A 13,414-nucleotide genomic window follows, 5' to 3' on the forward strand; every position below is an offset into this window, starting at 1 on the left:
CAGTGGGCAACATCTGAAGGGTGACAGGTGCCACACCAGTCCTTCTAGGGGTGAGAGGAGACCAGACAGTGCCTCCTATCCACTGGTAGGCTGCTGTGAAAGTGGCATGGGGGTGCTGCCAAGGAGGTAGAAGATCTGGCCTCCAAGGAGCACCGCACAACTGTTGCTATCGCTGCAGCAGCATGCAATGTCTTTCTTGGAGGCCAAATCTGCTGCTCCTGTGGTCCTTCACCTTGCCTCATGAGTGTGCCAGTCCTGGTAGCAAGACTATTGGTCTCCAGCCTCTGCTTGCGGGCTGCCAGGAGCCGTCTGGGTGACCAACATTGGAAAGAAGACACTGGGGTAGATGGACTTTTAGGTCTGTGGCAGGTGCAGGGCTCATTGGGTGGGTCCACAGGTATTCTGTGCACATGGCAACCTTATGACAAGAGCATGCGCCCAGCCAGGATTGGCCAACAAAAAGAAGCTGAGGCTTACTGGCACAAAGTTAGCTATTAAAAGGGGGGAAGGGAACCTTCAAAGGAAAAGAAGTTGCAGAATGTGAGACGAACCTTTTCCTGGACAGTTAGTCTGTCACTATCTGGAGTGACACAGCACTCTTCACTTGAGAACTTCAAGAGCCTTGCAGCTGGACCAGGCTGTTACAAGAAAAAAACTGCTCCCTTTCCCTTATGGGGTACCCAAGAGCCCATACAGAGTCCTTATGTAGGTTCTCTATCGGTATGAGAAAATAAGAGGCCAACCAGAGAATACTGAGAAGCAAAGAAGCTAGTAAGCCTGATCCTTATTAAACTGTTGCAACAGGGTGTTCACCACCCCCCACACAGGAGGAAGGAGAGGAACCCTGAACAATGGTGTGCCAGACCTTATATAGACTTTCTGAAATTGCCCACCCTGGAGCCCAAGACCATCCCCCAATACATCATACATACATAACAGAAGGAGTGGTCTACAGCAGAAATCCTGTCTGGCAGGAAACCTGTTGATGGGTTTACCTGGAGAGCCTGGCCAGTCTTTTGTAGTGATAAATACTTAATTCCTGAGTCCAGGTCACAGGCTCACCCTATTAATATCTTAAATGTGCCCTTAAGGCAGGATTTGTGAGCAAAGAGACAATGGGGAGGTTTTTCCCATTTCCTCCCTCCTTGCAGACAAACATTTGGTCAATTTGGGACAGTCAAAATCATTTCAGGACTGTCTTCCTGTACTGTTTCAGACATGTGGATTATATATTTATGTAGATGTTTGCCTTGTACATTTATATCTTAGTCCTTATAATTCTCATAACAAGGCCAAAGGGAGTCTACCCAGTTGAGCATCTGTGGCCAAGTGGATGATTTTTCTGGGAAGAATGACCTGAGTGCAACAAGAGCAGAGCTCTCCCCGCTCATGAATCCCAGCAACTGCCCTCCAAAGCATACTGTCTCCAACAGCATCATGACCAGCAGAAAGCAGAAGTGAATGTGGAGTAGAGGAAAATCCTCTGCGGCTTCTCTTCCACTTTTACTTTATTACTTTTACAAAAAAGAATGCACACCAGAAGCGACTTATAATCCACTTTTTATTAAGCAGTTGTAAAGAAGGCTTCTCTTTGCCCTGTTAATAGTGCCAGGAAGTTGTGTGAAGCTTTGCGCCCTGGCCAAGACATACACACATATACACAAAACAAGGCTGGATTTCAGTCAAGGCACTGGCAAGTCTTACAAGGCAAAATTCACATCCAGTGTTTGGTTAAGCTTGAAGTTTAAAGAAATGTTTTAATAACATTTTATACAGTAAGAGGATTGATAACACATGAATAATCAAACTTTTTTGAAATCATTACCATAATTCTTACTCTCCCGATGTATATTCCACCTTCACTTTAAAACTAGCAGGTTAACAACTATCGCAGGACAAGTTTCAAGAAAAAGACTCCTTATAAAGTGCCTGCCAATTTGGTTTTGCTTGGAGTTCTTTAAGGCAGACCAACCTATTCTTCATTCATCTTCACCACCTCTTTAAAACTCTAGTTTTCTAGCAATTTGCACAACAAATATGCACAAAAAGGGGGGGGGGGAATTGGCAAGGAACCGAGGACTACATGTTTGGCAATGCTGGTAAACAGTACAAACCCGGTCTCATTCATATATGCAGTTTTTGCTCATAAGTAGAGGGAGACAAGGAGAACAGAAGACCCAAAGGGGTGGGGTGTTGTGCGAAGGGTGCAAGGGGGTGGGTGGGAAGCGAAAGTGAATCACCCAGAAGGCACACAATCACACACTGCTTGGCTCATGAAGAGCTGTGACACACCAGAGTATCTGGCACACTGAAGAGGACAGAAGCACTCTCTGGCAAAATCTCTCAAGGAGGGCAGCCAACATCTGCATGGGCCACCCTAAGCAGCATGAGATGCAAGTCAAAAGTACTTTCAAGGTTGCTTTTGACCCTCATTTCCCTAACAGATAATATATTCTGCTGGTGTGTTGAAGCTTTTCTCGCCGGTTTTAGTTTTGCCAGAACCCCCAATGCCGAAATGTTAGTTAAATTCAACCAGAAATATGTTTTCGAAAATACTTTTATAATATTTGTTTGGGTCCAGGCAAAAGGCACTGAGGAACAGCAGCTTACGAGGAGAAGAGCAGAAGGCACAGTGTTTTGTTCCAAATACTGCAAAAAGGTGTATTGGCACTTAAGTGCTTGGAGTGTGCAAGTTTCATGGTTGCTCCCCACCCGATCAGGAGATATTATCTAATTAAGGCAGCAATGATTCCAAAATGGCACAAGAGAAAAAAAATTCTCCAGAAAGCACAAATGAAAGCTAGTTTCCTTCCCTGTCCAGGTATAGTAGGTGAAACAGATAACAAATACCCATGATCTATGAAAACCCACCCAGAAACTCACAGCTTCAGTATAGATCATGATACCCCCAAGCCTTAAGATGTTTCACCCTCACTCATACAGGTCTTAGCAGTCTCAGCCAACTGCAACAGCATTTACAAGTTGAAGCGCATCATTTGAATAATAAAGGCACATTTGTCTATAGGCTACAGAGTTAACATTTCTATCCAAAATAAACATTTGATTTGTGCACCCGTAGGAAAGCTTGGTATGGAGGAGACTGATGTTTCTTGTTGAAAACTGTTTCAAGTTCCAGGGTTTCCTCAAACGGCTCACGAGGACACGCTCCAAACTATATATTTTTTTTAAAAAAAATAATCACAAGGGGTTAGGAGAAGAAACATGATTTTATGCTTCAAATCAAAGGATACCTGCAAAACTATTTATATTTGAAGAGTGTTCCCTTTATAAAAAGTGGTCATCATCTGACACTGGGCAACTAGCAAAATTGGCCACCACAGAATGCAAAGTACTTGCCATTCACTTCCCATTAAGAACAAACTCAACAAAAGGAATTAGGGCGGCAGTTTTACCCTCCCAAACTGTATGTTATTGTTAGCTAATAGATTAAAAAAGGTATTAGTCGAAGAGATACATAAAGATCAAGCCGGCTTTCTCCCAGGTAGACATCTGTCTGACAATACGAGGAATATAATTAACATTTTGGAGAAGCTGCAAGTGAACATCAATACCAAAGCAGTTTTAATTTTTATAGATGCGGAAAAAGCTTTTGATAATATTTCTTGGAATTTTATGAAGAAAAATCTTCAGGGAATGGGGGTGGGCCAAGGGTTTGAAAATGGTATAAGTGCAATTTACTCAGAACAAAAGGCTAAGTTAATAGTTAATAATGTGATGACAGAGGAATTTAAGATAGAGAAAGGGACACGACAAGGCTGCCCAATTTCCCCATTGCTTTTTATTTCGGTTCTGGAGGTTTTGCTGAATATGATTAGAAGGGACCGTCTAATTAAAGGTATTCAGGTCGGAGCCAAACAATATAAATTGAAAGCTTTTGCAGATGACCTAGTTTTGACGTTACAGGAGCCAGAATCTAGTACGAAAATAGTATTAGAATTGATTCAATAATTTGGTCATGTGGCAGGATTTAAGCTGAACAAGTCAAAAACCAAAGTGCTTGAGAAAAATTTTACACCAATTGAGAAACAGAGGTTTCAGAAGGAGACAGGTTTAACATTAGTTAAGAAAGTAAAATATTTGGGGGTTAATATGACTGCTAAGAATTTAAATTTATTTAAAGATAACTATGAGAAATGTTGGATAGAAGTGAAAAAAGATTTGGAAATATGGTCAAATTTGAAGCTTTCCCTGTTGGGTCGAATTGCAGCTATAAAGATGAATGTATTGCCAAAAATGTTATTTCTGTTTCAATCATTGCAAATTTTGTACAACATGGATTGTTTCAAGAAGTGGCAGAGAGACATTTCCAGATTTGTCTGGCAGGGCAAGAAGCCTAGAATAAAATTTAAAATATTAACTGACGCAAAGGAAAGAGGTGGATTTGCCCTGCCAGACCTTAAACTTTATTATGAATCAGCAGCATTCTGCTGGTTGAAAGACTGGCTGCTTCTTGAGAACACAGACATTTTGGACCTAGAAGGTTTTAACAACGTTTTTGGATGGCATGCATATTTGTGGTACGACAAGGTTAAAGCACATAAAGCATTTAAAAACCATATTGTCAGCAAAGCATTGTTTAATGTCTGGATAAGATACAAAGATTTACTGGAAAATAAAACCCCAAGGTGGTTCTCACCAATGGAAGCGAAGGCTCAGAAAAAGCTCAATATGGAGGCCAAATGGCCGAAATATTGGGAAATATTGGAACAAGAAGGAGACAAATTGGAATTGCAGAGTTTTGAGAAATTAAAAGATAAAGTGCGAGACTGGCTTCATTATTATCAAATAAGAGAGGCCTATAATTTGGATAAAAAAACTGGCTTCCAGGTGGAAAAATCAAAATTGGAAACAGAACTGTTAGATCCCAAAACTAAGATACTTTCAAGAATGTATAACTCGCTGTTAAAATGGAATACGCAGGATGAAACGGTAAAATCTGCTATGATCAAACGGGCACAAGATATTGGTCACAACATTATGTTTGCTGACTGGGAACAGTTGTGGACCACCGGTATGAAATTTACGGCATGTAATGCCTTAAGAGAGAATATTATGAAAATGATTTACAGGTGGTACATGACACCAGTCAAGCTTGCAAAAATATAACATTTGCCCGATAATAAATGTTGGAAATGTAAAGAAAATGAAGGTACATTCTTTCACCTTTGGTGGACGTGCCCAAAGATTAAGGCTTTCTGGGAGATGATATATAATGAAATGAAAAATGTATTTAAATATACCTTCTTGAAGAAACCAGAGGCCTTTCTCCTGGGCATAGTCGGCCAATTGGTGTCAAAGAAGGATAGAACTTTTTTTATGTATGCAACAACAGCAGCAAGAATACTTATTGCAAAGTATTGGAAGACACAAGAGTTACCCACCCTGGAAGAGTGGCAGATGAAGGTGATGGATTATATGGAATTGGCGGAAATGACTGGCAGAATCCGAGACCTGGGAGAAGAGTTGGTGGAAGAAGACTGGAAGAAATTTAAAGACTACCTTCAGAAACACTGTAAAATTAATGAATGTTAAAATGATGTTGGACTGAAAATAAGTGGCATTAGCAACAAAGTTAATAAGACTATGCAAAAATGAATTGATAAATGGATGAAAATATAGAGTTATAATATGTTAAGATATAGTGTTAAGATAAACGAAAGAAGGTAAGGATTTGCTGATTTGATTATTTAAATGGGAATACGAAAAGGGGAGGTGTGAGGAGGTCAAGGAAACAAGCTAATGAGTTTAAAGTTACTAAAAACGGATTTGTTTTTTAATTCTTTTTTATCTATTTGTTTTTTGTTTTTTGTATTTTTATTCCTCTTTTTTCTCTTTTATGTATTTTTCTATGTTTTCTTTTTTGTATCTTTTTCTTTCTATGTGACTTTTTTCTATTTTGTAAACTTATGTTTTTGTAAAATCACAATAAACATCTTTTGAAGTAGGATTTCAAAAAAACAAAACAAAACAAAACAAAAACAAACTGTATGTTATTGGGACTCCAGCTGCATGAAGCCAACAGCCATCAAACCAGAAAGTTATCTGCAGAGTCTTGAGTCAATTCGTACATGAATCAGGGCACAGAGGCATTTGTGGCAGCTATTCCACAGGGCCAGGGAACTCTTTTTCCTGAAAACAGAGATGGCCCTCCGGAGGCTGCTGAACTGCTGCTTTAATAATAATAATAATTATTATTATTATTATTATTTATTTATACCCCGCCCATCTGGCTGGGTTTCCCCAGCCACTCTAGGTGGCTTCCAACAAAACACTAAAATACAGTAACCTATTAAATATTAAAAGCTTCCCTAAACAAGGCTGCCTTCAGATGTCTTCTAAAAGTTTGGTAGTTATTTTTCTCTTTGACATCTGGTGGGAGGGCGTTCCACAGGGTGGGTGCCACTACCGGAAAGGCCCTCTGCCTGGTTCCCTGTAACTTGGCTTCTGCAGCGAGGGAACCGCCAGAAGGCCCTCGGTGCTGGACCTCAGTGTCCAGGCAGAATGATGGAGGTGGAGACGCTCCTTCAGGTATACTGGACCGAGGCTGTTTAGGGCTTTAAAGGTCAGTACCAACACTTTGAATTGTGCTCGGAAACGTACTGGGAGCCAGTGACCGGTGTTATATGGTCTCGGCGGCCGCTCCCAGTCACCAGTCTAGCTGCCCCATTCTGGATTAGTTGTAGTTTCCGGGTCACCTTCAAAAGTAACCCCACATAGAGCGCATTGCAATAGTCCAAGCGAGAGATAACTAGAGCATATACCACTCTGGCGAGACAGTCCTTCACTGTCCTTGACCGTTGGCCATGCTGGTTGAGAGTGATGAGAGTCCAGAAACATCTGGGAGCACCTCCTCGCTCCTTAGGGCTTTTACACACAACCTTTTAGAAGAGATCTCAGTCTGCAGTGGGTCCACTGTGATTGGAACAGAATATATAATACCTGGCTCCTCTTTACTACAAATCCCGAGAGAAAGAGACAGAAGAAAGCCACTTGACTGCATTACCAGTGGCCTTCCAATGGAGAATCACAAGTTCTTTCTTTGAAGACGTTTTTCAGGGGCGCAAAAGGCAAATGAAGCAGAGAGGTCCAATATATCAGTGAGTCCCAGGCTAAGGAGCAAGGGGTCTCCAATTCCATGGCCTCTATCTGATTATGGATGCCTTTGCTAACCTCCATTTGTTTTGGACTGCAACTCCCATCAGCCACAACCATATTCGCAAGGTCTGATGGGAGTTGTAGCCCAAAGAAACTGCAGGGAAACATGTTGGTGAAAGTTGGTCGATGATATTCCATGCCTAACCAGGACTGAAAACACTTACCAATGATGATGATTAAGAGAACGACCACCACTGCAATCAGAATGGCCCACATCTGCCAAGAGAGAGAAACAGAGCAGAACTATTAAATCTGCGAGCCACCACCATAATTTGCAAGCTTAATCTAGTATCCTAGTTTTGTCTAATTGCAATCATTCAACAGATACTGGCATTTAACATCATTTGGGAACTGTGAATTTGTTTGAGAAGTAGCAGCCTACTAATACAAGGAGTCCGGTCAATATAACATAGCAGTATATATTTTTACCAAAATAAATAAATAAATAATCATTCAGGAACTGGGAAATAGTGTGCATTAGTTAACAGGGAGTAAAACACATAATCATGGAATTGTAGAGTTGGAATGGACCCCAAGGGTAAACCCTGCAATGCAGGAATCTCAACTGAAGACTCCGTGACAAGTGGCCACCTGACCTCTACTTAAAGGAGAGTCCACCACCTTCCAAGGGAGTCCGTTCCACTGTCAAACAACTCTTACTGTCAGAAAGTTCTTCCAGTTGTTTAGTTGGAATCCCCTTTAACTGAAGCCATTGGGGTCGGTCCTACCCTCTGGAACCGGAGAAAATAAACATCCCACTGGTGTCCCCTTCCTGACCCCCTACAGGTCTTCACTTTCCAAGAGGCTCCCTCAATCATCCTTTGCAGCTGTCCAGGGACCCAGGGGGAACCCCATATCTTCTGCCAACCTGGTTCGCTCCGGATGTTCTGGACCTCAGCTGTATTCCAAAACACCTGGAGGGCCTCAGGCTGGCGAAGGCTGCTGCAGCCCAGTCAGAGTTACCTTGCAATTCTTCCACCAGTACTTCCTCTTCAGCTTGGCAGCATTTGTCTCAAACTGGGCAGCTCCGGCTTGCAGGGCATCCACACGGTCATCCAGCACGGACAGCTTCTCATCCCTTTCCAAAACCTTGTCCACGTTGACTCTCATGATATCCACCACCTGAGAAGTCAGAATGATGCTTAGCATGCATGTGTATGCCTCTATATACAGTGGACGCTCAGGTTGCGAATGTGATCCATGTGGGATGCACGATCGCAACCTGCAGCATTCACAACCTGCAGTGGCGTGTCTGCACACGTGCGGGTTGCGATTCGGCGCTTCTGTGCATGCGTGACTGCCAAACCCCGGAAGTAACCCGTTCCGGTACTTCCGGGTTTCGGTGGGTCTGTAACCCAAAAAAAAAACCACAACCTGAAGCGTCTGTAACCCAAGGCATGACTGTATATACAGTCATACCTTGGAAGTCGAATGGGCCCCCTTTGGCCAGATTCAGCAGCTGTGGTCTCTGTGTATATACTTCCATGGATTAAGTCCACTGGCAGAGGAAAGCTTGGGCCAGCCTTGCCCATAGCCTAGTGCCTTCCAGATGGTATTGGACCCCGAAACCCAGCATCCAGTGATGAGTTGGGAGGTGAGGAACATCTGGAAGGCTGGTTTGTGCTGTAATAAATTTTAGTTGGCCACACAAGACCCTTTGTTGATTTTACGGCAGCAGACGGCCAAGCTGAACCCCTCTGGAAACAGGAAAACCGCAACAGGGTGCCAAGTTGCTTGGCACTTAGAAGCCACAGTAAGTTTACATCCCCCGCTTGAAGGTCACCCCCCACTGATACAGAGTAGGTAGTCTACAGTATGCATCTTGCTGCAGTTTCACGCAGTGCAGCCAAAGAGAAGAGGAAGGAAGAGGGCAGATGATGGCCAGCTTTGCTCACATCTTGCAAGAGACAGATGATCCACACAGGGATGCTCAGGGGAGCCACAATGGTGCCACACCTACCTCATCCACCTGGTTCTGGGTTTGCTGAAGCCGGTTGCTGCCTGGGGCAGAGGCAGCCCCTGAGGGGCCACTGGTTGACCTGCAAGTCAGAGGCAACAGGTTATCACAGCCTGCTGTGTGCTTGGCCAGGACAGAATTCCAGTGGTAAAGAATTCCCCCGGCATGTGTTGCTTCTTAGATCCGTGTCCATTGTACCAAATAGTGTCTTGAAAGCAGCTCAGAATTAGCATTTAGAGTTAAAAACACCAGATTTCAATTTTTTTAAAAAAAACCCCAAATCTTTACACCTTTAAAAATTAAAACCACAAAAGCAGCTTCCAAAAGACAGACACTGGGGGAAGGAGAAATGAAAACAAATGTCAGCGGCATTTGAGAGTGCAAAGTTTCAAACTGGAGGATTAACTGTTTAAAAAAACAGTGATTTAAAGTTTCAGGAAGTGACCTCTAGCTCTCTTAGACCTCACTGTCTTTAGGATTTCGGCTCATGGCTGAATCATGTCTTCTTGCCAATTAAGTGTCAAGACACTTGCATGTTATTAAAATCTCAGCCTAGGTGCCATTTGTGATACTGAAGTGGAAGGCAAAGTCACAAGAGGGGGGCACCAGCTGAAGCTCCCATCATGCTGGGTGTGGCTGATGGGTCTTGGGAGTCCAACAGGGCTCACCCATGTAATAAGGGAAAGCCACCCCAAGTTGCCAGGAGGCTGTCAACACAGTGGCACCGCCAGACCCATAACAGGCTCAAAGGCGGGATGTGATGAAGTTAAGTCCTTTAAAGTCTGCAGGTTTGTTTCTCTTGCATCAAAGCCCCACCCGAAAACTAAATTACCAGGGCAACACCTCCCACAAAAAACTTCTGGAAGCAGAGCTGTCTTTCCCATAGGGCTTGGTGGTGCGTGTCACGCCAGAGCACCAGCGCCCCAGCGAGTGGGGGAGCTGCGCGGCTTTGCCAGCGGCCTCCCCTTTCCCTGCACGCCCGCCAGCTGCGCCCCACCAACCATATGGCTGGTGGGCGTGCAACTTCCCTCCCAAGCCTCTGCAGGGATCGCTCTCCCGCAGCGGCATGGGGGAGAGTTGCCCCGCCCGATAGCTGGCAATGCGTGGCTTCGCCCCCCCAACTATGCGTGGAAATTTAGGGGCGTTGAGTGGATATTTGCACCCCGACGCCGCATCTGCTAAAGACAGCCCTGTCTGGAAGCAACCAGTTTTGAAAGGGTCACTCTCTTGTTAACAGAAGAGCATGCATTGCAGTTGACCAAGGGGGCTGCCCCAAACGTCCCTAACACAAGTGTTACGTACATATGCAAGAAAACCCTATTTTAAGTTTGATGGAGGTTTTACATTAAACTGCTAATATGAGTGGAACTTCCAGTGTTGTGTGCAGGTCTCCCTATACCAAAACAATGGTGTAAAATCCTATCCATGTCAACTGATAAACAACCTCTAAAAGTGTCCAATAGGCTGACCCTTGCTTTGTAACCATTTTTAACTGCAATGCTGGGACACAGTTATTAGGGAGGAAAACCCCATTAGTCAGACTGTGGCTTGCTTAGGAGTAGCATTTATGCAAGTTTTATATTGCTTTTTCCACCCAGTTAGGAGCAAAATGTAATTAAAGCCATCAACACAAACTAATTCACACTGCCATTAAAATACCTAAGGGCACAAGCTTCTAAAAAAGCAGTCTAATGGTTGTACAATGGTTGGGTCCCTGGGGATTTAACTGAATAAATAAAGACTTTGCAAGCATCTGAAGACCATCAGTGAGGGGAAACAATTCCATTTCCCAAGGGAGGGCCACAGTCAGGTGATGGGGCCACGCCACTGAGAATCCTGGTTAAACATAACATGGGATAGCACTGAAAGCCTCTTTCACTTTCACAGCTGAACAACCATCTCCTTCCGAGTTTTGGAAATTCACTGAGGTGTTTCTGCCCAGCAGTATTAGAAAGAGAAGAGAAAGGACTTGCCAGGTTGGCGAGTCTAGCTGACTCTTCCTGGTGCCCCACTGGTTAGTTGGTTTTCAATGGCACGGAGCCATCGTGCCAAGTTGGGCCCCATCAGCCCAAATGTGTGATTTATGCTAATCTCCTCCCAGCTGAATTCTGGTCCAGGTGGGCAAGAGAAACAGCTGTTTAACAGCTGGCACCAGAAGAAAAGGGAGAGCCTCATTTCATAGAGTGACCTGTATCCCACATGCTCATCCTGAACCACTTGAAATTCAATAGGGAACACTTTGTTTTTAAAAGAAAATTAGAATATACAACACCCCTTGCAAAGTGGTGACATTGCTCAAGTTCAGCCTGTGGTTAATTCTTCGAGAGCGTCAGGGCTCCTGAGCGCTGGCACCGTGATTCATAGGGGCTGAGCCCCCAAACAATTTAGCTCCAATTTCCCCCTCCATACTGAAAGCCTGAAAGATTACTCTTCGTTTGCCTTACAAGGGAACAGGCACGGTACTGCATCCCTTTCCTTTAAGGCTTCCGCCCTAACCCAGCATGGAATTCAAGGCGATTTACTGCCAAGTAGACATGGGGCTGCTGCCCAAAAAGTTTTACTTGGAGCAGGCGCAGTGAAATTAATGCACTTAAGCCAGTAGCGTCTACTCCGAGGAGGACTAGCCTTGGAGAGGCGTGAGAACGCAACTTCGGCAGCGGGCCACTTTAGGGCTGCAGCCGTTCTGTGCGTCGGTGGAGACGCGTCCCCGAAGGCACTCTGCCTATGCCTAGAGGCCGCGCCTCTGCCCACGCCACGCAAGCCCGGGAAAAGAAACGAGAGAGTGTCCGGCCGACTTTCACTACCCTCCGTGGCGGCCAGGAGCAACGGGACGGGCCAGCGCGCCGGGGTGCAAAAGCGAAAGGGAGGGAGAGCAACCGGGCTGCGGGCCGGGGCCTAAGGCCGGGGAGGCGCCGCCCCAAGCAGGGCAGCTAGCGGGGAGCTCCGACGCCCGCCCACCGCCCCCAGATCAGGATCGGCCCCCCTCCGCCTGCGAACGGGGCTCACATGGTGACGTTGGGGCTGGTGGTGGCGCAGCAGCGGCTCTCTCCGAAGAACTTCTGCTGCTCCGCGGGCTGTTGCTGTTGCCGCTTCGGGCTGCAACTTTTGCAGGCGCGGCCGCTGGGTGGGGCCCTGGGAAGCTCCGCCCCGCCGGCCGGGGAAAGCCCCCAGCCCCAGGAGCAGGAGGCGGAGGAAGGGGAAGCGGCTAGGCGCCTCCGAGAGCGCAACCCGCGGAGCTGGAAAGCCGCCCGACGGCAAGGAGCAGGGAAGCCTTGCAAGCGCTTGAGCGCGCTCAGCCGACGGCTTCTGGGCTTCTGAACCCGCTGGCCGCGGCGCCCGTCAGTCTCTTCTTAGGGCTTCTTCGGAAACTCTTGATTTGCGGCATCTTCTTTCCCTGGACGGCCGTGACTGGAAGGCTACTAGGCACGACGGCTCTTCCCCACTCCCAGGCGCAGCAATGCATCTAAACGGCAGTGGTTGAAAGGTACAGGAAGGGACAAGGGCTCTTGCGCTCGGGTCCTACTTGCGCGTTTCCCACTGCTTCGCCGGACGGTGCACTCGATAGGCCACTAGCCTGATCCACCAGGGCTCTCCTTACTGTATGTTCTTAAGTGCATTGCGCTGGAGGGAGGCTGGTGAGCCTCCGGTGCTCGTCCTACTCAGAGGAGATCCGCTCAAGTTAAGAACGGAACAGCCCATCACCGGCTGCATTTGGGAGTACCTGATGGGGGGGGCACGTTTTTACCTGCACCACGCTTGATGTCAAATATGATGCCTAGTGCTGGGCAGGTGGGCATGTTGGGCGGGACCGGACCCTGCCTGCTTTTGATTTAGAGAAAGGTTGTGGCCACAAACGGGCTAACAAGGAATTCTCGGGAAGTAGTGATAGTCACCAACCTGGATGGCTTTATAAGAGGATTAGGCGCATTCATAATTCTTCTAAATGCTGGTTGTTGGAAACCACAGGTCCCCTTTTAGCCTAATCCTGCCGGACTTGCCTTATGTTCTTAGAACAAGGCATGACAGATGATGCTCATCTCCTTTTGTTGATGAGTCCCTAGTCTGGTAGATCAGCGGGATGCTGCGGACATTGGAGTACTGCATATTGACTTCAGCAGTGCTTTTGACAATTTCCCCCCATTACACTTGTTATCTACTGGTATCTAAGGAACTGTACTTAAAGAGCATTTACAAATGCCTCTTTGTTTACCTGGAGAAGAGTGCAACGCAGGGTTTGGACCTAGGTCTGCTGTTGCTTAACACCTTTATAAATGATTGAAC

General features: G+C 45.8%; 1 protein-coding gene across 2 annotated transcripts; it reads right to left on the reverse strand.

The window, feature by feature from the left end:
- Positions 1-1,544: 1,544 nt before the first annotated feature.
- Positions 1,545-12,729, reverse strand: VAMP3 (vesicle associated membrane protein 3). 2 transcript variants are annotated; one of them, XM_083629045.1, is made up of 5 exons: positions 12,140-12,729; positions 9,137-9,215; positions 8,140-8,298; positions 7,341-7,392; positions 1,545-3,172 (listed from the first exon to the last, which is right to left on the reverse strand). In XM_083629045.1, coding segments are annotated over exons 1-5 (312 nt in total). In that variant the 5' UTR covers positions 12,142-12,729; the 3' UTR covers positions 1,545-3,152. The 2 variants fall into 2 exon arrangements, with proteins under 2 accessions (XP_083485171.1, XP_083485170.1); XM_083629044.1 differs by having other exon boundaries at positions 1,545-3,439; positions 6,022-7,392; positions 12,140-12,482.
- Between the last annotated feature and the right edge of the window lie 685 nt (positions 12,730-13,414).

This window comes from Podarcis filfolensis (genome assembly GCF_964270895.1).
Source record: "Podarcis filfolensis genome assembly, chromosome: 8".
NCBI classification, from domain to species: domain Eukaryota; kingdom Metazoa; phylum Chordata; class Lepidosauria; order Squamata; family Lacertidae; genus Podarcis; species Podarcis filfolensis.

Bases quoted from the DNA above. Each gene is read 5' to 3' on its own strand.
- VAMP3 (XM_083629044.1), bottom strand. The intron at 8,299-9,136 runs GTAGGTGTGGCA...CTGACTTCTCAG, and splicing joins CCCAGAACCAGGTGGATGAG to GTGGTGGATATCATGAGAGT. The intron at 7,393-8,139 runs GTAACTCTGACT...CTCTCTTGGCAG, and splicing joins ACTGGTGGAAGAATTGCAAG to ATGTGGGCCATTCTGATTGC.